This window comes from Peromyscus eremicus, chromosome 7 (genome assembly GCF_949786415.1).
Source record: "Peromyscus eremicus chromosome 7, PerEre_H2_v1, whole genome shotgun sequence".
NCBI lineage: Eukaryota > Metazoa > Chordata > Mammalia > Rodentia > Cricetidae > Peromyscus > Peromyscus eremicus.
The window spans coordinates 26504974-26529105 of record NC_081422.1 but is presented as its reverse complement, the minus strand read 5'-3'; the positions used below and the strand labels follow the sequence as shown (position 1 = coordinate 26529105).

General features: G+C 50.2%; 1 protein-coding gene across 1 annotated transcript; it reads left to right on the top strand.

Moving 5' to 3' along the window:
• On the top strand, positions 1-22575 carry Adamts15 (ADAM metallopeptidase with thrombospondin type 1 motif 15). Its single transcript, XM_059267556.1, has 8 exons — positions 1-1381; positions 11196-11328; positions 11795-11962; positions 12202-12485; positions 16876-17053; positions 18180-18361; positions 18459-18634; positions 21086-22575. The coding sequence occupies exons 1-8, from the start codon at positions 425-427 to the stop codon at positions 21858-21860; spliced, it is 2853 nt and encodes a 950-aa protein (XP_059123539.1). The 5' UTR covers positions 1-424; the 3' UTR covers positions 21861-22575.
• Positions 22576-24132: the final 1557 nt, after the last annotated feature.

The window sequence follows — 24132 nt, the reverse complement described above, 5'->3', positions numbered from 1 at the left end:
CTGCGAGCTCTGGGAGGCTGGGAGGGGAGTGAGGGGAGAGGCGCTGACTGGGCAGTCCAAAGAGGAGGGGGCCTTTTATAGGCTCGCCCAGCGCCTGGTTTGCTGCACCGCGAGTGGCTGCGGTTAGCGAAGCAGCCCGCTACCTCGCGCCACTTCTCCACGACAAATTTTCGCCTGTGCACTTGACAGCGATCGTACTAAAGCTCCCAGAGCGCTTTTTGCTTAGGGAGGAACAGGTAGGAGGCGCGGGCTGCCCCGTGCACGCTTGCAGCTCTGGAAGGAGTCTCCACGACTTGGTTGGCTGTCCTTTCTGGTAGCTGCCTGTTGTCCCGGGCGTTGGTTTGTGGGCTACAAGGGGACAGTGCCTGCCGTGGGAGCCGGGCTAAGTCCCATCCCAGAGCGCGGCTGTGCGCGGCCCGGCGCCATGCTTCTGCTGGGCATCTCAATCCTGGCTCTTGCCTGGCGACCTGCTGGCAGCTCCGAGCCGGAGTGGGAGGTGGTCGTTCCAATCCGACGGGACCCGGACATCAATGGCCGCCACTACTACAGGAGGGGTACGGAGGACTCCGGGGATCAGGGTCTCATTTTTCAGATCACAGCTTTCCAGCAGGACTTTTACCTACACCTGACGCCGGATGCCCAGTTCCTGGCTCCCGCCTTCGCTACAGAGTATCTAGGTGTCCCCTTCCAGAGGCTCACCGGCAGCTCTCTAGACCTGCGACACTGCTTCTACTCCGGGTACGTCAACGCGGAGCCAGACTCCTTTGCTGCTGTGAGCCTGTGCGGGGGTCTCCGCGGAGCCTTCGGCTACCGAGGTGCGGAGTATGTCATTAGCCCTTTGCCCAACGCCAGCGCGCCGGCGGCGCAGCGTCACAGCCAGGGCGCACACCTTCTCCAGCGCCGGGGTGCTCCGGTAGGGCCTTCCGGAGACCCTACCTCTCGCTGCGGGGTAGCCTCGGGCTGGAACCCCGCCATTCTGAGGGCCCTGGACCCTTACAAGCCACGGCAGACGGGCGTGGGGGAGAGTCACAGTCGGCGCAGGTCTGGGCGCGCCAAGCGCTTCGTGTCTATCCCACGGTACGTGGAGACACTGGTGGTGGCGGACGAGTCAATGGTCAAGTTTCACGGCGCGGACTTGGAACATTATCTGCTGACGCTGCTGGCCACGGCGGCGCGACTCTACCGCCACCCCAGCATCCTCAACCCCATCAACATCGTTGTGGTCAAGGTGTTACTCCTAGGAGACCGCGACACCGGGCCCAAGGTCACAGGCAACGCTGCCCTGACTCTGCGCAACTTCTGTGCCTGGCAGAAAAAGCTGAACAAAGTGAGCGACAAGCACCCTGAGTACTGGGACACAGCCATCCTCTTCACCAGACAGGTGAGTGGATCTGCCACCTCTTAGGACTCAACCCCATTTTCTTAGTGTCATTGCGTTTAGCTCTCCAAAGCCCCTTTGTGCCACTCAATGCCTCCTTTAAATTGGTTTCTTCCGAATTCTAGCGTTGGAAGTTCTAATTAGAGCCTTCTCCTAAGCTCAGCAGAGCTCCACCTCACGTGCTTCTGGGAGGTTGGAGGAGAGTCTGCTTCTTTCGAAGGTGTTGTCTTGACGCAGCCAATCAGCACCTTCTGGATCAGGCGCGGAGGGGCTGGAACCCGGGAAGTTGCCGCCCCTGAGCTGCAGTTTGTCTTCAAGGCCGATAGGAGGCGCTATGAGGATGGTGTTGTAGATGGTGGGAATGAGAACCTCCGCCTCTCCTATGTGGGTGGCTAAGTTTTCTCTGACATCTCTAGCAGGCTTACTTTTGCTGAATGTAGTACTGGAAGGTGATTCAAGGTCAATCCCTGCTACATTTCTAGTGGGCAACATGTCATCCTTTCTCTGTGTTGGGTCTGGGAATCCTGGACTGAGATGGAGGGGACCGCTACAACAGTTTGTGGGTTGCTGTGAAAGACCAGACTTAAGCATATTCTCCATTGCTGCTTCTCCCTACATCCTTCTCTGTCGGGCCTTGTCCAGTGACTTCCATACTATTCTGAGCATGCAGTGTAGTAAGGGCACCTGTTTGGAACTGGAGCAATTTCACTTAGAATTGAGCCGGGGAAACTGTCTCGCAATTTTCTCCCATCCTTGTTAGTAGATGACGACCCGTTTGCGCAGCTGCATTCTAAGCCGCAGAGCAGACAAGACCGCTCATGTTCCAGTCCTAAGATCCTCCCTTGAGGGCAGGACTCCCGCTCTGCCCTTGCTGTGCAAGGTGGTGTGAGCGTAGTCAAGAGCATTTGGACATTCCAGCTGCAGGGCTGAAAAGACACTAAGTTGGGACTAAAGAGATGAACCCAGATGGGGGAAGGTAGCCTTGCCTTCCTCATGTCTTTACCCGACCTTCTATCTCAAGAACTGGTGAACATATAGAACCCTAAGTGTTGACTTAAAAGTTGGGCACTGTGACGATCTGGATTCCTGAAATTCTTTAAACACTGGAGGAAAAGAGTCACCCAAGCGCCCCGCTTTCTCTGCTTTTGGGGGCCGTGACTTGAATCCCTGTATTTTCTTGAATCTTGTATTTTCGTTCTCATAACCACAGCACTACAGCCACAGCCCAGAGTTCTCGGTTACCTCCATGCCGCTAACTCTCATTGTTACTAAATGGCCACTTAGAGTTGGTCTGGCGCCCACGAGCTGGAGCGGGAGTCTTCCACAGTAACCCATTTGGCACAGCTAGTCCCTTCCTGCAATGGAACTTCCTCCTTTCCCAGCCTCTTCTCCTCCCACCACCTGGTTCCTCTAGGGAGGTCTTTGGCCTGAGCCGTGTCTCCTTGTACTCATTCTTCCAACTGAGGTCTGTGGAGCGGCCGCAGCCCAGCCCGACAAGCCCTGCTTGAGTCATGGGGAAACTGCAGAAGAGCCTTCCACTTCTGCACTCAGACCAGCTCTGCAGTCAGATTTCTGGGAGAAAAAAAGCAAAGGCCAAGAACAGGATCTCTTAATGGGTAAAGCAGCTGTTGTCCCATCTGCTACCTGAGATGCCCCTGTGGAGGTCGCTCCCTGGCTCTAGAATAACAGACCTCAGTGCAGTTGTGAAGGCTTGAGTTTTGGAACCAACCTCGAGAAGAAGAGCCCCCGCTGGGGAAGTAGGCCATACCACCAGAAGGAGATGGCCTTTTTGAAGAAGCAGCAATCACACAGCACGGAGCAGGGCAGCTTCTGTTTCTCAGTGGTGTGCTAGACCCCCCCAGGGGGCCGTGTCATCTGTGCATAATGGGTCCAAGCTGCACGACCACTTGGGTCAGAAGTGGTGATGTGAAAGATGTGACTTAGAAGCTGTTCTCCTCTTAGGCATTTAGAGGGCAGAGCCAGAGAGCAGGGAGTCTGTGTTGGCAAGCCCGTCATCAAGGTATGTGTGTCATGCTTGTATAAGCAGCTCCTCCCCCACCTCCTTGCCAGCACAGATTTTGGGGCCTGCTGTACTCTCAGAGTCTTAGGAACTTCTCATTCCTGATGCAGCCCCCCCCCCCCCCGTCACCCGTCACCCCCAGTCTCCCTGGGGAAGGTAGACTGTTGGATGAGAACCCGGGTAAACAGCTGTTCTTTCTAGACCAAGACAAATGGGATCTCTAGGAACCTTAGCTGTCCGGAAGAGGGAATACATTGATCATACAACAAGTGTTTTGACAATTGGAAGAGTTTCTGTAAAGATTCAGAATAAGTTCATGGACAAAGAGAGCACATCTGACTTTGCAAAGCAGCCAGCCTCCAGGCTCATAACAGCAGGGTGAGGTCAGTCCAGGAAAGGAACGAGGAGCTGCCGAGGATCAGAGCCAGAATCATTCTCACTTATTTCTATGAGGAGCACAACATCTCTGGCTTCTTGTTGCACCAGCTGCAGATGCCAGGTATTTCCTGCTGTGACTCAATAGACCCTGATTTCCCGAGTCCTCCTTGATTTCAGGTCCAGCGCCTCTGTTGTTTCAGTAACCCTTTGCGGCAAATGGCATTTGTCTATTCACTCATCCATTCTCTTGGTACTTCTTGAGCATCTATGACTTCCATGTACTATTCTGGCTGGAGCTGAACATATGAATGAGATGTGGCCCAGCGCCCCCGCCCCACCAGGAATGATCAGTGTGGCAAAGAGCTGTGTGTGTGTGTGTGTGTGTGTGTGTGTGTGTGTGTGTGTGTGTGCTCTCTTCCCAGGAGCTGAGGATGCACTCTCAGAGCCTGAGCGCAGAAAGGGCTCCTGGCAGCCCTGGAGTGAGGACAGAAATCTGCTTCTGTGTTGTAAGTGACCTTCAATCCTTCCGCCATCTGCTTCACTATTTGTGACATTTCCTCTCTTGACATGACTTCATTTTCATTTTTATGACTCGCAGTTTATGTTTTCCTCCTGCTCTCACTCATTTTATTTTTCTTTGCTTAGAGTCATTTCATGGAATTCTCTTTCGCTTCTTTAACCTTTTCTTTCTTCCTCTTTGGGAGTTATCCGGGGGGACTCAACTGTCTTATTTTTATTCATACTCGGAACTTTCCCCTCTCCCAACCCTAAAGTTTGGCGCTGATTTTGTGTTCTTCATCTTGAGCAGTACCACGTCTTGTGTGTGTGCACCCAAGTGAGTGTAGGTGCCCGTGGAGGTCAGACATGTAAGATTCCCCCTAGAGCTGGAGTCACAAGTGGTTTTGAGCTGTTTGACTTGGAGGCTGGGGACTGAACTAAGATCTTCTGCAAAATAGTATGTGCTCTTAACTGTTAAGCCATCTTTCCAGACCCTGTGTCGAGGCATGGAATGGGGTGTTTTCTATACTGTGCAAAGCAGAATCTTTCAGGAAACAGAGCCTAATGTTTTCTATAAATCAAATACTTGCAGTAGGGTAGTGCATTTTGTGTTCAGATTAAAGGCTATGAATAGTAAGATGATGATTTGTGTTTTACATCCCCCTCCCAGCATGGTGAGACGGAATATTTATTTCATCAGGCTCTGTTTTGAAGTCAGACTTTGGAAGATATTGGGAGAGAGGAGACATTTGAAGATTTGGTATTGCCATTTCTTGGTCACAACATGGCAGTGCACCACTGCTTTTGAAATGAGAAAAGGGAGGCGGGGAAAGAGAGGAATGATGGAATATAGTTGTTCTGTGTCTCATAGAGTGAGTACTCCCCATTTTTTCCTACTCCAAATAAGTAAGCCTAATATTAATGGCAGAAGATGGGGTGGAGGTGGGGAGAATCCTCCCTTTTGTGTGGCATCTTCTGAGTATCCGAGGCTAATTTGAGTGCATGGGCTTCTTTCTACTGTCTCAGCTTTAGCCTGCCCTTATTCCTCCCTTTCTCCCTTCTCACTCTTTTCTCCCTCCCCTCCTTCCTATCGCCCTTCTTTCCTTTCTCTCCCCTCCCCTTTTTGATCTATTCTACTATACAGCTCAGGTTGGCCTCAAGGCTCCTGCTCGTCCTGCCTCAGCCACCAGAGTGATGGCTTCCTCTCACCCACCCCTTTTACTAAAGAAAAAACAATGATTTATTCATCTTATTTTATGTGTAGAAGTGTTTTGCCTGCATGTATGCATGTGCATCACATGTGTGCTTCGTCCCTTCGTAGGTCAGAAGAAGGCTTTGAATCCCCTAAAACTGGAATTGTGGATGATTGTGAGCCACCACGTGGGTGCTGGGAGCTGAACCTAGGTCATCTGCAAGAGCAATAAGTAGGAGCAATAACCACCGAGTCATCTCTCCAGCTCCATTCCTTCTTTCTAACCACTGGGTTAGCTAACAAAGATGATATCTCCTACCTTAGGTATTGCTTTCTACCTTCCTTTGAACCTCACTGTGGTTGTTTCTTTCCCTCCACACCTCCATGCTCTTCCCACTGTGTCTTGATCCCTTGACTTGGACACATGGTGCAATGGAAATGAATAATTGGCTTGGAGTCAAGCAGAGCTGAGCGTGAATCTCAGCACTTGAATTTCCTACCAGTGGTCAGCTATTTGAACTCCACTACCCTCATCTTTAGAAGGCAGAGCATCATATTCAACTTGTGCAGCTACTTTGAGGATGTATCTAGCTAGCATAGGCTTCCAGTGGTGGCAGCTATCATTTTCACTACTTTAGCAGTTGCGTTGGCTATGTTTCTTGTTCTTGAATAAGCACATACAGGTCCTTTGCCAAAAATGTAAACTTGGGATAGCCTTGATTTAAAGCGTTTTGTATGATTGCACTCACAAGTATGTCATACTTGCCTGATTATTAATACTCTTGTGTTTGTGTGGGGACTGTGCGTCAGTACTTGCCAATTCCTTTAAGGCAGGCATCACATCATGTCTTTGTAGCCCCTGCCCGGGCCCATGCATCTGGTAGTTCATCAGGTGCATGGAAGGAAGGTTCAGGGGAAAGTTCTGGCTGCCTGAAGCTGTTGGGTGCTTGAGTACTTTGCCTCTGCCCGGGGACCATTAATCCAGCTTTCAGGCTGTCAGGCTGCAGTGTTGATTTCTTCTGGCGTTTCTTCTTGGCTCTCTGCCACCAGGCTTTGCCCTAGAGAAAGGTGGGGCCCCATGGAGGAGCATGTTAATCCACCCTGGAGTCAGTAGACAGGGTGCACAGCAGGGACAGGGTCAGTGTGTCAGTGCAGGTGTGGGGCGAGGAGCCAGCAGCTTGCTCAACCAGCGTGGCCTCAGCAGATGCTGCTGCTATCATTTATTCTAGCTGGTTCCCTCTGCCTGGGATTCTCCTCACCTATGGTCACCAGTACTGCCTTGACCTGGTGGTCTGGGTGTGTGTGTGTGTGTGTGTGTGTGTGTGTGTGTGTGTGTGTGTGTGTGATCATTTCCCTCTTGAGTGTCTTCTGCACCTTCATTCTTGGAGTAGATAATGCACTGCAGAAGCAATAAGGAATCCTGCTAGAACTCAGCCCAGGGGCTACACTCTTACCTTTCAACCTCTACTCTGCCTAACTTGGAGTTCTCTGCAACCCTGGGACAATGACATACTTTATGTGGCTCTCTTCTGTAAAACAGAGCTTAGTAATGGCATCTCTTCTGAAGGGGGATTCATTGAGTAATCCAGGTAGAACTCTTGCTGCAGCATCTGGAACACTGTAGCAACTCACTAACTGCTAGCTGTCCTCATATTGTTGACAAGTACCCGCTCTTGAAGTGCTAGTTTCTAGAGAGGTTCAACCTTCCTGCAGAAGTGTTGGCTTCTGTTCTCCCTCAGTCAGGCAGTTCCTGTCCTTTGGACTATTCTAGTCTCTTGTGCTAATACCATTTCATACTTTCGGGAGGATTTATATGATGGTGATACCACATTTGTTAATAGGAATAGCTCACCTTCCAGGCTTCACTGTCTACCTTTTTTTCTTAGTTGCATAAGCTCTGAATTGTTAGATTTCACTTCTGGAAAAGCAAAGCCATTACTAGAAATCATAAACAAATAGATTTTGTGACGGACGAAATACATGATGACACATGGCACAAATTCCTGTGGGGCCCAGTTAACACTTTCTGTTGGTGATCGTTGTATCCTTCATAGTAGGATGTAAGACCCTGAGCTTCACTTAATAGTACACGGCCTTGGGTGTGTAACCTCAGCTTGTCTGCATACTGAGAAGTTGGTTCTGAAGTTCTGGATGGCTATGGACACTGGAATGTCACTTACAAGGAGCCCTGGCTCAGGAACCTGCTTACATAAGAACACATAGATTTTTTCCCCCTCCCTGCCAAAATAAAAATTAATGTGCTGGATTGTTGTGGCTCCCCTTCCCTTTCCCCTTGTGCTACTGGGAAACAGTGTCTTAGTATCTGCATGTGCAGCAGAGGAGATAAGGGAGAGGTCCACAAGGGAGGCAGCAAGTCGAGGATTTGGGCAGCGGTTATATGTGGGGAGCAGTATTGGTGAAGGGGTATCTGGTCACTACAAAGTGCCAGCCTTATTTAGACCTCCAAACCTAACCAGGAAGAGTTAGGAAAGAAGAGTCCATGAGGATCAAGTTCTTGGCTCTGATGATTCTTGGATCCTCTGGAAAAGCAGCCATGATTGTAAGAGAAATGGCAAATTGCCAGAAACAGTGAATCAGGTAGGGACTGGGCTGAAAGATGCCTGCGTCTTCCGGGCAGAAAGAAACAGGGCAATGTCTATATTTTAGAGACCAGTGCCTGAGCTAAAAGAGGTCAGAGCAAACCGAGTGGCCCTGAGTTCATTCAAGCAGGGTGGAGACATTCATTCTGTGCCCATTTATGAGGTACAGCTGGGCCCTGTGCAAACGCCTGTGGGCATTCTCAGCTCGAAATCCCAGGATCGCCATTTGCTTCCTTGACTGGGTGAAGGGGGACAGAACTTCTGACCCTAGCAGCATGTCTTCCCATCCTGAAGATGCTGGTGACTGGGGCCTGTCTGTCCCCTGCAACATCCCTCCCCACAGGGACTTCGCTTATTCCCTTTACTTAATCCATGAAGCTGAGGTTTCTTGATAGAAAGAACAGGTTGCTCCTGCCCAGGAAGGGCCTACAGTTGCTCGTCTGTAGGAGGAGCAACTAAAGAGGAAAGGCCTTGTTACAGAGACCTCCCAGCTGCAGAGGCTGCTACAGGGGAGTTAGGATCCCATGCCAGCTCTTCCTCTGGTCTGGTTACTTCCGGGCAGTGTGGGAATGAGCAGGGGTAGAGGAGCCTGCCTTTCCCTGTGAGTTGTACTGCTCAGCGTGCATCAGTAGATTAGAGGCCCCTTATGGTTCTTTCTGTTCTAAAAGTAGGTCATGCTGTGTGTTCCTGTCATAATCAACAGGGCCAGAAGGGGACTGGAGAAGGAAGGAGAAGAGGTTTAAGTCATGGGAGGGTTCGAGTTCTAGTTGGGAACTGGCTCTTCCCCAGAGCAGCAAACTGAGGCTTTAAGGAAAAGAGGCAGTTGGCCCAAGACACGTGGCCACTTAAATAACGGGACCTAAATCTCTTGGTTCTTATTCCTGTGTCCCGTCTCTCTTGCCTGAGGTCAGCCTGAGTGTGTGGGTGGCCTGGAAGCCACAGACTGTTCTTGTCCTGGAGGCTTCAGCTGTAGGTCTGGAATCTCCAGATCACCACCTCTAGCACCTGAGGTCTGTGCTTTAGTGTCCATGGGCATATGGTGCTTTGGCCTAGCCTTGTCTTGAGGGTTAAGTTCTGTATTAAGAAATACATAAATTACTGTGCATTTCTTTTATATCTTCCACTTTCCCTCCTGTCCCAAGCTCGTCTGTGATCTTTTGACAGGGGCTGTTTCTTAGGTTTTTAGGGCTCTAGGGAGAACTTTCTGGGAGGCGAGGTCTTTGAAAAGGGAAGGGTACCAGGTCAGGAAGGGAAAGGAGTTGGAGGTCTCTTGTGAAGTTCCTGGAGGTGTTACACTGTTCACACAGGCAGTAGCACAGCCCATCGCTGACTCTGGCACCTCGGGTTCAGGCTGGTCACCCTCATGGACTTCTCTGGCCAGAAAAACTGTTAACTCATTAGGTGTGATTATCACCTGACCGTGGGAAGGCAGGTTTGACTGCTCGGGTGGTAAACTTCTGAGTGCTTTGGATTAAGTTTTTGCTGATTCTCTCTGTACTATGACCACTTTCATCTCATGCCTTCTGGCCCCGCGAACCCTGTTGCTTCCTACCATCCCCAAGGTCAGCACACACACACACACACACACACACACACACACACACACACATACACACACACACACACACGCACGCACGCACACACACGCGCACGCACGCACGCACGCGCACACACACACACACACACGTGCGCGCACATGCACACACGTACACATGTACACATGCACGCACGCACGCACACACGCACGCACAGACAGACAGAGACAGACAGACAGACAGACAGAGACAGAAAGATACAAAGGGAACAAAATTGAGTAGAGTTCTGCATATATGCTCACCTTGACCTCCTGGTTTTCACAGGAGAACATGGCAGCTTATTCTTAAGCGTTGCTGAGCCATTGGCTGTGACATCCAAATCCCCAGTCATACAGACCCTTAGACTGTGATTCTTCTGTGTGACTTGAGCCTCCCCAAGCATCAGCTTCTTTGTCTGTGGGAGGGGATAACTAGTCCTTACTTCAGTGGATGGTAGTGAGGATTAGATAGGGTCATACCTGGTGTTGGCTCTTAGTGAACCATGGCCACGATTAGTTATGTTCATGGGCTTACTTTCCACCTTTCAAAAATAGCTGTGATAATATATCTACCTCCTAAGACTGTTGTGAGGGCCAGATCTCCATATATTTTAAAAACAATGACATAAAGGAGAGCATGTTGGTGTGACTGATTTAACATCCACCTTCTGAAAGGAACAAATTGTACATGAGTGTTGTTCCATTTCCAACTTCTGGGTTCTCAGGGTTTCTAAATGCATCCATGGCCTATAATACTGAGCAAGGCTTTTGGGATTTCCATCCATGAAGTTCCATTTTTCATTTAGCATCCCCTGGAAATACTTCCTAATACAGTGTGCTGCTGGGAGGCCTAGCTTCTGCACCAGCAGGCTTCTAGATAAGAAAGGGGGACCCTCCCACTTAGGTGATGATCTCTGTCTTTTATCCCTAGGGACCCTTCAGCCTGTGCTCCCCTTGAGCTCTGGTAGCTCAATAAACTGTGTGTAGACAGTGGCTCAAGTCCACTTCTCTCTGCTTCCTGTCAGCTCAGGGAAGCCAAGTCTCTGGCTGGGGTAGATCCTTGGCTGGCCAGCCTATGGCTGAGAATCTGAACTTAATTCATAGTTGTTCAAAAGGCAGTCACTCAGCAAAGACAGGGACTGCTCGGAGCTGCCCGTGGATGGGGAACATGGTTGCTTTCTACCCCTGACATGCCTCAGGGAGCTGTGCTCAGAACCCCGCCCTACTGTGGGAGTCACTCTTTTCCTGACCTCCTCTATATAAAGCTGTGGTCCTTGTAGTCTAATTTTATACCTCCTAATTTCCTCCCACAGGACTTCCCTGGTTAGGGTACAGTCTTCTCCGTGAGCCGTGGAGCTTTCTTCCTGGGGCCACTTCCTTCAGCCTGTGCTGATTCCATGAATAACTCCGCCAGCCTTTAGCGAGAAAGATCTGGCTGAAAGACGCTGGGGCTAGATGGCAGCAGCAAGACTCATAGAATGCCCTTTGTTTTCTCCCGGCCCCTTCTGTTCCCATCTCTAACTTTTGTCTGGCTTTGCTTCTCCTCCGTCTGGCAGGACCTATGTGGGGCTACCACCTGTGACACCTTGGGCATGGCTGATGTGGGTACCATGTGTGATCCTAAGAGAAGCTGTTCTGTCATCGAGGACGATGGGCTTCCGTCGGCCTTCACCACTGCCCATGAGCTGGGTAAGGCTGGAGAGGAGGGAAGGTGACCTCTGGGGTTGATCTGGATTTGTGATGGGTACTTTGGAAGGAGGGGGAACATTTATATTTGATTTTTCATATTTTGGAGCTGTAGGTATCCTTTCTTGGGGCCAGCATCTGCCTTGACATTGGCTTTACTTTTTTTCTGATTGCGGTAGCCCAGATGACACCTGGGCACTTTGGGGAGAATACCTTAAAGACAAGGTGACACACTGCTGTCCTTCCCTGGCTCACAGTCCGATGGAGGAGATGGGAGACACAAGCTTGTGTCCTACAAGACACAAGTTAGTCTGTAGGACATCTACAAAGAAGACAGTGGACAGGTGCCAGGGACCAGCTTGAAAACCATTACCGGGTTTTCTTGCTTCTCCATCTCCTCTCGCAGCCACTCCGGCCTGTTCTCAGCCCTCTGCTCCTGCCTCCCCAATCCTCTTGTCTCATCCCACAGGCCACGTGTTCAACATGCCTCACGACAACGTGAAGGTGTGCGAAGAGGTGTTTGGGAAGCTCAGAGCCAACCACATGATGTCGCCGACACTCATCCAGATTGATCGTGCCAACCCCTGGTCAGCCTGCAGTGCTGCTATCATCACTGACTTCCTGGACAGTGGGCACGGTAAGCCGGGAGACGGAGAGGAGCAGGGCTGAGTGGGAAGGCCCTCACCGTTGTCCTCGATGGCAGGGTTACCCTCTCTCTAGATGTCCTTTGTACCTGAAAGATGACAAAGAATTGGGCTCCGACATGGGTCTACTCTAGTTACCCCTTACTTCACCTCCCCCTACCATTCAGATTCTAAGCCAGCCAGGCCTCGCTTTCCCCAGCTTGTCCTAACACATGTCCTTGGATCTGTGCAGGTGACTGCCTCCTGGACCAGCCCAGCAAGCCCATCTCCCTGCCCGAGGACCTGCCAGGCACAAGCTACAGTCTGAGCCAACAGTGCGAGCTGGCCTTTGGGGTGGGCTCTAAGCCCTGTCCTTATATGCAGTACTGTACGAAGCTGTGGTGCACGGGCAAGGCCAAGGGGCAGATGGTGTGCCAGACCCGCCACTTCCCTTGGGCAGATGGCACCAGCTGTGGAGAGGGCAAGTTCTGCCTCAAGGGGGCCTGCGTGGAGAGACACAACCCAAACAAGTACCGGGTAAGCTCTTATGTCAGGGAATGCTGGGAGAGGGAGGAGCCTGGGCCTCCATGGCCTTGGTCTTCGATGGAAGCTGCTGGTCACATTATGACTGTGCCACACTGCATTACAGTGCCTCCATTTCTGTCTGCGGTCCTCTCTCTCTCTCTCTCTCTCTCTCTCTCTCTCTCTCTCTCTCTCTCGTGTGTGCGGGTGTGTGTGCGTGCATGTGTGTGCGTGTGTGCGTGTGTGTGTGTGTGTGTGTGTGTGTGTGTGTGTGTGTGTGTGTGTGTGTGTATGCTTTTCCAAGCACATTTGCCGGAGATTTATGTCAGGTTGTTTTGCTCATTGATATTCCACTTCTTTTTCTTTGAGAGAGGGTCTCTCACTGAATCTAGAACTGTCTAGTGAGCCCATGGGTTACACCAACCTCTGCTCTGTATCACTGAGGTCACAGCCACCCACTACATCTAACTCTATGTAGGTGCTGGAGGTCTGAACTGAGGTCCTATACTTGCCTAGCAAGCACTTTATCCACTGAGCCCTCTGTCCCCTGTTCTTGCTTTGACACTAAGACTGGAGAAACACTGTAATAAGCCAGATAATGTCTTGAGGCTTTGCATACACGAGATAAAGCCTTTGGCGGTACTGGGGACTCTCAGCTCCAAGCTCTGGGCTTTCTTGTGTAGGGAGGCACTCTGGGATAGAGCTGAGAGTCTTAACGTGAGTCTTAACTCTCCAGCTCTGTGTTTCTTCCCTCATCAACCACTTCCATATCCAGGGAGGTGGGATCACACAGATGAACCAGGTGTAGGGATGAAATGAAGCAAACCCCCGGGCATGCTTCAGTCACCGGACACATCGTGAGCTCAGCTACTGTTGTGCTTGCCTTTTTTTTTTAGCTGAAATACAATTGAACAGAAGTTCCCCCCAGATAAACAAGATTGTCAGTTAAGCTGGACCAATAGCACCAAAATATTCTCTGAATGGAATTCAGAGTTTATAGTCTTTAGGGCTCATGTTAGGGAAGCAACGGAATCTGTACTTTTCCAGGCAGGAACAAGAAATCTGTCCTTGACCCTGGAGATGACTGCCCCTCTCTTACCCTTGTTCATAGTCGGGAGAGGACACACTGCAGAGTTTCAAAGACGCCACATTACCAAAAAGTGTTTACTAAGAACCCAATCCATCCATTGTCTGGGAATGGGTGTGGTGCAGAATTATTTTCTTTTTTTTTTTTTTTTTGGTTTTTCGAGACAGGGTTTCTCTGTGTAGCTTTGCGCCTTTCCTGGAACTCACTTGGTAGTCCAGGCTGGCCTCGAACTCACAGAGATCCGCCTGGCTCTGCCTCCCGAGTGCTGGGACTAAAGGTGTGCGCCACCACCGCCCGGCCAGAATTATTTTCTTAAAATCCTTTTCTGTGACCTGAGAACATATACTTAACTAAACCTTCAGCTACTTACTAGGCCAAGTCCTTTGAGGAGGAGGAAAGCTGTGAGGGGTAGCAGGATATCAATGGGCCGAGGGGGAGCAAGGCCAGGAGCGGTCTGGGTGAAGCATGGTGGCAGCAGGCTCCTTGGCTATGCATTATTAGGTAGGCAGTTTGGGAGGAAGGTTGTATTTGGCTTGATGGTCACGCTGATGAGTTCAGACTAGAAGGTTCTGAGGACAGGTGAGCCATGACAGAGGAGTCCAGAGGATGTTAGACATAGGTAACATTGCCAGGATACGCAGTCTTTCCACTGTAATCTCAATGTCTTTTCTGAACAGCCCCTTCACCACCCTGTGAGCTGAAACCTGTCCCTTCATGGGGGCATTACCTTGGTCGGTCAGAGCCCAAGGGCTTATCCTATACATGATTGCAGCCTTGAGGGAGTCCTTCAGCTTTCCTGTTCATAACATCTGTCCGACCACAGTGTCCTCTCTTCCCACTTATTTCCATCTAGGTTTGGGATTCCAGAAATTCTTCAGTCTGGATTTGTAGTTGTTCAGACAGCTGCCTGCTTCTCTGGTGCCTTCTCATGCCCTGCTTCTTCCCCGTTGTGCCGAGAGACTGCCCCCTCACCCCATCCCTCTGTGTCACGATCTCTTAGATTAGTCACCACCTTGGTTCAGTCCAGTTCATCCTCTTTCTCATGGGTGCCCGCATAGGTGGATGTGGCTGGAGTAAAGTGTACCACTGTGCTCGCTGGTCTCAGTTTAAATAAAAACCCTGGGAACTCAAGTGGGCCGATACAGTGTGTGGAGGACGGAGGTCAACCTCGGATGTCATTCCTGTGCACACTGGAGAAGCTGTGTGCCACTGAGCCTTGTCTCCAGCCCTGAACTACTTCTGTCTTTAAGTGAATCTTGGCAAGTCCGTTTGGACACCTGATAAACATTTTAAACATGGCAGCCATAAAACTGGGCTCCTCACCACATCCCCTAAACCTGCTTTGGCAACCGCACCTTCCCGTTGTTTATGCCAAACCCCGTTTGCTCATACACGTAACATCTGATAGCTCAGCAATTCCCATTGACCCCGTGTTCAAAATCGACCCAGAACCTCATTTCTCACTACTTCCTTGCTGTCAAACCGTTCCAGGCCACATTCCCTCCTCCCTGGAATTTGGCAGTTTTTCCACATCTGCTCTCTGCATTTCTGATCTTACAGACTGTCATGAGCAGAGCAGCAGCCAGTGGGATCTTTTGAAAACAGGAGTTCGGCTAGGCCACTATTCTGCTTACACCCTACAGGGCCTTCTTCATACTTGGCTTGGAAGGAGACAGCTTAGTCTCTGTCTCCATTGCCTACTTCTGGTTTCCTGCTTACACTGCTGTGATAACACTGGACCCTCCATGCATCCTTTCTTGGCCATGTATCTTGCTTCCCCTGCTTGGAATGCTCTTTCCATAATACCTACCTGGCTCATACCCATAATTCTTTGAGGCAGGTGCATGTCTGAGAACCCAGAAGCCTCTTACACGGAGCAGTCTACCTCACAAAGGCTCCTGTTAGCCCTACTGCCTCCTACTTTTAACCCCATCAGATACACACCAACTCCAGCTTGTTTTTACTGTCTGTCTTCCCCTCATTGGGCTGTGGTGGCCTTTAGGGGAGGGGCTTATTGCACCTAGTGCCAGGTATATAGTAGGAAGTGAGCAAATATTTAGTGAATGAATGGATGAATGGCAGGCACACAATGAAAGTTTTTGTACAAATATGTGGAAAAATTATATCAAATAGATTTTGTCTACGGTGCTGAATACTGAAGAGAAGCTGAGATACGAAGGTCTGAGATCACTCATTCTTTAGATGGTCACTTCTGACTTTAGAGAGAGCACCTTTGTGAGGGGCTACCCACCTGTGGGAGGCTACAATGTGCAGGCTTCAGAGAAGCTCAGATAAGGGAAGAGCAGACACATAGTTGATTCTCAGAACATGAAGGAAGGACTGTTTATGCTTCATGCAAGTAGTTCCTGCATAGGGCCATGTGGTCTAGCATCTACGGATGCTCCGTGAGTGACAGCTGTACTCCCAGCTCAGCTGCCTTTCTGTGCCCACCTGACACATGTTCAGGGAGTGAGAAGCCAGTCTACTATCATCCTACAAAAAACACAATGAAGATGATAAATCTCCCATCCTCTTAAACAAATGAGCAAATGATAACATCAAACTCACCGTAATTTATCCCAAAGCTGGATAGTGGCTTAGGGTTGCTTCATGCTCTCTAACACATGCTCTCTCGGCACAAATGTTAGCATTGCTGATGCATGTGATGCCTTGAACTTTCTCAAAGGCAGTCCCGATGGAGGTCAAAATCATTCTGGTTTGGTAGAAAGTCAGGATGATAGAACATTTACACATAAAAATGTTACAACACCCACGGCAACATTGTATATTGACTTGGCTGTTGGTTACACCTGCCCAAGGTTTGGAGCAGACTATCCATACACTAACTGCTCACAGGGAAGACTTGGAAATCCCTCATGGAGATAGGCCAGGGGCTTTCATACATGCCACCCAATTGGAATCTTCCATGCAACCTCAGCTCTGAGTGTTTCTGGTCTCATTTCGTGCAGGCGAAGTGTGAAACCTAAGGAGGTTTGGCTACCAGCTAAGCCCACTCCTGTGGAGCAGGCAGAGGCAGTTGTAAGTCAGTCCACCGGCTTCACAGCCTAAGATGCCTCTTCCCAGAACTCTCATTTCCAACAGGGAACAGTTGGTGTTTGCTGATGAATCAGTTTAAGTGTTGGGTGGGTCTTGAACATACAGATTGTTTGCTTATCACTTTTTTAAATCTCATGATACAGAGTAGACTTCATTCTAGAGAGGTGGGCTGGGAACTGATAGCTTTCACTGGGAGCTTCCAGGTGAGGGGCTGGGTGTGGCAGCTGGGCCTGCTGGAGAATAACCTGCTCTTCCACACAGGTGGACGGCTCTTGGGCCAAGTGGGAACCGTACGGCCCCTGCTCTCGCACCTGCGGTGGGGGCGTGCAGCTGGCCCGCAGGCAGTGCAGCAACCCCACCCCTGCCAACGGCGGGAAGTACTGCGAGGGAGTGAGAGTGAAATACAGATCCTGCAACCTGGAGCCCTGCCCCAGCTCAGGTGAGACGCGGGACAGCAGGAGCCAGGGCCTCCCTCCGGGCTGTGTGCCTGGAGGTCACTCTTGCTCACAAACCTTGCGATCAAGATCTCAGTTGTCAGGAAAGAGCCCAGCACCAGTGAAGTGTAAACTCTCCTTGGCACCATCCCTTTAGCTGTTCAGCTTTGGCAAGGGTGTTTTCTTCTTGCTGCTTAGAGTGGAGGCTGACTGGCTCAAGGGATGGGCCTCTAGACGTCTTCACAGTTTATTACTCACAAGCCTACCTTGTCAGCAGGAATCCAGGGGCCATACACTTGATGGGAAAAATTTACGTTTTAATTTCCAATGATGCTTCTATCTGAAACTTAGTCTCTCCTTGAATTAGAAATTTAGCCCCTCCCCCCCCTTTTTTGAGAACAGGTCTCACTGTGTATCCCTGGCTGGTCTTGAACTCACAAAGATCTGCCTAAAGAGATCTGAGATCAAAGGCATGCACTACCCTGCCCAGCTCAGTGCTTTTAAATTTACCTTTCCATCTAAAATTCAATATTTCCTTCACTTGGGCTACAAAGGACAATAGCAGTATAAATTCCTGTGACTTTGTCATCAGTTGAAACTATGAATATCTTTACCTGGTACTTCAATTGTTAAAGAATTCTCAAAATGCCTTTCTGTTCATCCTAACCTCAAAATTATAGCGGTTACTTGAGTCATCATTGAGTATTGCTTTTTTTAATGCATTACCAAGAGCACACACATCAGAAGTATGTTTCAAAGTATATCAATAGTTGCTTATCAATAGAATTAGTATTCTTGTAAATGATATAATTCGTGTAATGCATTTAACAATGTAATGAGAAGAGATTTGATTAATAGGTTGCTGAAGGGTTTCATCATACAAAAAATGTTTAGGGCACCCATTATAGAAGAAAACTGAGGCTAGGTACTGGAGAAGGTGGTACTTTGCTTATGGGATGTCTTATTGTGTACTGTATCTTTTGGTTCCAGACAGCTTTAATATTTGGAGGTAGGGATGACTATCATATGGCAGAGAGGCTTTTAGAGCTGGGGACCTCTGGGAGGGACGCTGTCTTTTGTACCTTCCTTGGCTCTTTTTTAGCTTCCTTTATGTGCTTCCCCCCTGTCCAGCCTCTGGCAAGAGCTTCCGGGAGGAGCAATGTGAGGCTTTCAATGGCTACAATCACAGCACCAACCGGCTCACCCTAGCTGTAGCATGGGTACCCAAGTACTCCGGCGTATCGCCACGGGACAAATGCAAGCTCATCTGCCGAGCCAATGGCACTGGCTACTTCTATGTGCTAGCACCTAAGGTGAGTGTGCAGGGACAAGGGACAGGGCCAGAGCCTAGTCTTCAGAGGCGCATCTCACTGAGCTGCCCCTCTCTTCTTTCTCTGGGGAATGCCGCAGGTGGTGGATGGTACGCTGTGTACTCCCGACTCCACCTCGGTCTGTGTCCAAGGCAAGTGCATCAAGGCTGGCTGCGACGGGAACCTGGGCTCCAAGAAGAAGTTTGACAAATGCGGGGTGTGTGGTGGAGACAACAAGAGCTGCAAGAGGGTCACAGGGCTTTTCACCAAGCCTATGTAAGTTCTGGGTCCTGGAGGGCACAGGCTAGGGGGATGGGAGTGGGGGGGGGGTGGAGGTGGAATTCCTCCCAGGCATCGAAAGCTTGGCTTAGAGTGGAGTGAATGTTAGTGTGGGCGTGTTGTTGTGTTGTTGCTGTGGAGGCCACCCGTACTCTTTCTGGGCTGATAATCCATCTATGTATCCATCCATGTGTTCACGTATCCATCCATTCAGCCAGTAAACAAAGACGAAGACACACCCCAATAGGAGATGAGATTCGGGGAGATGGGAATGTTGCTAGGATCTGTCTAGTATTCTAGAGCTGGACTCTGCTGGCTAGTTTGATGTCAACCTGACTCACGTTAGAGTTATCAGAGAGGAGGGAGCCTCAGCTGAGAAAATGCCTCCATAAGATGAGGCTGTAGGCAAGCCTCTAGGACATTTTCTTAATTAATGATTGATAGGGGAGAGCCCAGCCCATGGTGGCTGATGGTCCTGGCTTCTAAGAAAGCGAGCTGAGCAAACCAGTAAGCAGCACTCCTCCATGACCTCTGCATCAGCTCCTGCCTCCAGCTTCCTGCCTCATTTGAGTTCCTGCCCTGACTTCCTTCAGTGATGAGCAGTGGTGTGGAAGCCTAAGCTAGAAACCCCCTGACCTCCCCAGCTGCTTTTGCTCAGGGTATTTTGTCACAGCAATAGTAACCCTAACACAGACAAGGATGGAGCTGTTTTCAGATCTCAGTTCTCTGATTTCTGCATGACCTTGGGCAAGTGCTTTATTCTTCAGACTTCTAGACACCTAGTCATAGATGGATTTCATATTCAGTCTCATAAAGAGTATGGAACTTAATTTTAAAAAGTTAGTACAGTGTCTGGTGTGTGTTAATACATGTTCGTGAGGGAAAAGAGGTGGCATGGGACAGTCGTCATGCTCTTGTGGGACTTGAGGTCCTGGCCCTGGGGATTGCATTGAGAAGAGAATGAATGGAGTCTTGGCTGCCAGGGAAATGTGCCCCATAATTGGCTTCTTTTAGTCCAAACTCCAGTGTCTGCAGTTCAGCAGCTGGAGCTTTATGAGGCTGACCACACCCTCCTTTCGAAGTCCCAACCTATGTTCTGGAAGAAGCAGGGTGAGCAGAGCACTGGAGATCTCAGCTGGGAGCCTGGTTTATGGTTAACCAAAAATTCATGGGACCAAGTGCAGAAGAGAGAAAGACCAGATGGTCTTCCTGGAGTTGGACTGTCCCCTCTGCACATGACATCCTCTATTGAGCCCCTAGGGGTGCACAGGGAAGCCCCCAGCTCCTTTTCTCCGAGCTCAGTTGTTGCTGATACAGAGTTTTTGAAGCTGTCTTTCTGAAGGATATGCAACAGGGTGGTTCCATGAGGTGTTTAGAGGAACCAAGTGGAGCCTGAGGAAGCATCTGCCTTAACTTAGCCTGTGTGGATGAGGATGCAGGAACCCAGAGCAACAAGCTGACTTACTTAAAGGAAGTTGGTATCTGAGTCAAGGCCTAATCCCTGACCCTGACTCCAAGGTCATTACTCTGACCGCGTCCGATAACCAACCTTGGATGTCATCACTTTATACTTGCATCCTCTCCACTCTCCTCATAGTAGCTTATGCCTTTTGAGTCTTCTGTGTCAGGTGCTCTGCTCTGTGATTGATGTTCTGTGGGCTTCCTTACCCTAGGATGGTTCTGTGGTGTGTGAAGTTATGAGCTCCATTTTTCATGGAGAGGAAACAGACTTAGAGATGCTGAGACGTATCCAAGATCAACAGCCACTTAAGGGGGCGTGCTTCATTCTAAGCCTCAAACTTGCGTTTTTATTATACTCTGGATTCACCCAAAAGACAAATTTACTGAAGGACAAAAAGATCACCAGGTCCTACAGCCTAGGCATTAGGTTAACTGAGTCTGGCTTTCAGCTTTCTGACTCCTTGAGCTCTGGATGGTGGTCATTAAGCAGCCTTACTCTGTAGTTGGAGTTATCTCCAGTCCCGCCCAGCAGCCACTCAGACTCAAATAAACACACAGATGCTTATATTATTTAAACTGTTTGGCCTAATGGCTCAGGCTTCTAGCTATCTAGCTCTTATATCTTAAATTAACCCATTTCTATAAATCTATACCTTGCCACGTGGCTCGTGGCTTACCGGTACTTTATATCCTGCTCCCTATGGCAGTGGCTGGCAGTGACTCTCTGACTCAGCCTTCTTCCAACCAGTATTCTTCTCTCTCCTTGTCCCGACTACACTATCCTTCCTGCCTGGCTGCTGGCCAATCAGCGTTTTATTTATCAATCAACCATAGCAACATCTATTCACAGCATACAGGACATCCCACAGCATTACCCTCTGCTGCCATTTTTGTGATGTATCCCAAACCCATCACCAGTTCTTACTTTGAAGAGGATAAAGGATGTTGCCTTAAGCATCTGTATAATGTACAATCTCTTTACTCTAGGCATGGTTACAATTTTGTAGTGGCCATCCCTGCAGGCGCCTCCAGCATTGACATCCGCCAGCGTGGCTACAAGGGGCTCATTGGGGATGACAACTACCTGGCCCTGAAGAATAGCCAAGGCAAATACCTGCTCAACGGACACTTCGTGGTATCTGCTGTAGAGCGGGACTTGGTGGTAAAGGGCAGCCTGCTCCGGTACAGTGGTACTGGTACTGCGGTAGAGAGCCTGCAGGCTTCTCGACCGATCCTGGAGCCGCTGACCGTGGAGGTCCTGTCGGTGGGGAAGATGACGCCACCCCGGGTGCGCTACTCCTTCTATCTGCCCAAAGAGCCTCGGGAGGACAAGTCCCCTCGCCCCAAGGACCCTCGGGGTTCCCCAGTGCTGCGCAACAGTGTTCTCAGCCTTTCCAACCAAGTAGAGCAGCCAGACAACAGGCCGCCTGCACGCTGGGTGGCAGGCAGCTGGGGGCCTTGCTCGGTAAGCTGTGGCAGTGGCCTACAGAAGCGAGCAGTGGACTGTCGGGGCTCCCTGGAGCAGCGAGGAACCTCTGCTTGCGATGCAGCTCATCGACCAGTGGAGAAACGAGCCTGTGGGGAACCCTGTCCAACCTGGGAGCTCGGCAACTGGTCGCCCTGCTCTAAAAGCTGTGGCCGAGGATTTAAAAGGCGTCCGCTCAAGTGTGTTGGTCACGGAGGGAGGCTGCTGGCTCGGGACCAGTGTGAACTACGGCGCAAGCCCCAGGAATTAGACTTCTGTGTCTTGCGGCCCTGCTGAGGGGGACTGTCTCTTCCACTCCTTTATTCTCCACCCACTGTTGTGCTGGTGCTGCGGTCAGCTGGAGCAGAGGATGGCGGTCAGTGGCCTGTGTCACAGTGTCACTCAAATCCAGAACAAGGACCATGGGTCTGGGCGAGAGGTTCCTTCCTCCTTGGACCGGGCAGGGGGAAGCTAACTAATGCACAGTCTACCTCATGCCCTGCTCCTCGGGGCCCAGTTGTGGGGAGAGGCTCCAACAGATGGGTGCTGGGCAGAAGGTGCTGAAGCCCAGCTTCCAGGAACCTGGAAGTTGGGTGCCTTCCAGGCAGAACATCAGGGACCTTGGCCCCCCTAACGGAGGCCACAGGCTGCTGGAAGAGCCATGGCCTGCAGCTTGGCACCCTCAGGTGATCCCAGGAGCTTTGACATATCCCTGAACAAGGCAGGGTTCTCACGGTGCTTTCAACCCTCTTTCTTTCTGACTGATGTGGACCTAACATTAAAATTGTTCAGGGGTCACTAGAAGCCAAAGGGACAAGGAGATGGGGTTCATTTGGGTGCAACTGCCCTGTTTGGGAAAAGGTGGATCTGTACAGGGGGTTCCGTGTTTGCTCTTCTTCCATCGTGGCCCTCCTTGAAAAACCAGCACTTTGGAACCCGGATGGCCAGGGCATTAGATCTGTGGAGGCAGCACTGATGTGGTCCCTGATGCTTTGTAGGCAGCCAGGGAAACTGCAGGTCAAGAGAGCAATATGACAAACAGATTCTGCCACTTAAAAGGAGAGATGATTTGATGGCTGAAGCAGGGAACACTAGAGATCTCGAAGGTTCTGCTCTCACTGAGGTGAGGATGGGTAGGTGCTGAGCTGTGGGATCTGACTTTAGGGATGTCGCTCTGGGCTGGGGGAAAGGAGTTCTGATGATGAAGACACTGCATGGCCCCAGGGAACTTCCACAGTGACCATAGCCCTGTACCCACTGAGGGAAGAGTGGGTGTGCCTGGGAGGGTGAGATGCTGAAAACCCACCTGCTGACAAGTCAGTCTTCTTCCCTGGCGCCTCCTGCTGTCTCCTGTGGGCATGCTACATTACATCTCCAAGCCTTCACCTTTCTTGTAGGTAAATGGGGTTCATTGTTTGCTACCTCAGATCATGCTCTCTAGGACAGAAGGAACGTGATGCTTCCGCCATACTCAGTTATCATCATCATAGCTGGAGCTGCCCAGGCAAAGAGCTGAGTGTGTGCGTGGATTCCTGTTTCCCACAGCCTGGCTATCTGCTCTGCTGGAGCTCAAAATATGAAGACAGAATGGGTTGGAGTATCTTTTTCTTCAGGTTCCTTGGGATCAGGTTTTAGGAAACACTAAGAATCAATGCTCTGACTTAGGGACTCTTGGAAGCCACCAGCAGAACTACTGGAGACCCATCTGTCATTCTTGTAGATGTGTCAGGGAAATAGGAATCCAGGTATTTCTTACAGTAGAGTATCTCTTAAAGACCCAGAAGCTCCAGTGTATATAGGGCATCTTCAAAGAATAGACAACGTGTCCAGGGCCTCAGTGGAGGACTTGATGGAGAGAAGACCAAAACCCTTGTCTTCACTGTGGGGGAGAGGGACCTGTGTCAGTTCTTTTACATGTCCCCTAGTCGTCAAAATCTACATGCTGGCCAGTGGCCGGTTTAGCCTCTAGGACAGTGGTTCTCAACCTGCAGGTTGCAATCCCTTTGAGGGTGGAGTGACCTTTTCACAGAGGTCACATATCAGATATCCTGCATTTCAGATATTTACATTATGATTCATAACAGTAGCAAAATTACAGTTTTTAAGTAACAATGAAAATAATTTTATGGTTGGGGGGGTCACAACATGAGGAACTGTATTAAAGGGTTGCAGCATTAGGAAGGTGGAGAACCACTGCTCTAGGGTGTTATTCTAACCCTGGCTCATCTCTGGGCTGGAGACCTTGGATAGAGCTCCTACAGTAGGTGAAGGGCATGCAACCCTCTGAGGGTTGCAGTCACCAGTGAAGGACAGTGTGAGGCGGAAGCAGCAAGTACTGCAGAACTGTAACAACAAAAGGACCCCAGGGCCTGAGGCTGAGGGGAACCTTGCTAGCTGATGACAGTGTGGTGCCCCGTGCTTGGTGCATTCTATCTCTACAAGTAGAGGTGGCGCTGGGCTGTGCAGACAGGGTTAGGGCTGGGGTGGGTGGGAAGTGAGGTGACTGGCCTTGAAAGGAGTCAGCTATTTTACAAATTATTTCAAGGAGGGATGGCCACTCTTGTTCCTG

Coding starts and splice junctions, on each gene's coding strand:
- Adamts15 (XM_059267556.1), top strand. CDS start 425: ATGCTTCTGCTGGGCATCTCAATCCTGGCTCTTGCCTGGCGACCTGCT. Junction 11,963..12,201: donor CTTCCTGGACAGTGGGCACG/GTAAGCCGGGAG, acceptor GGATCTGTGCAG/GTGACTGCCTCCTGGACCAG. Junction 18,362..18,458: donor TCTATGTGCTAGCACCTAAG/GTGAGTGTGCAG, acceptor GGAATGCCGCAG/GTGGTGGATGGTACGCTGTG.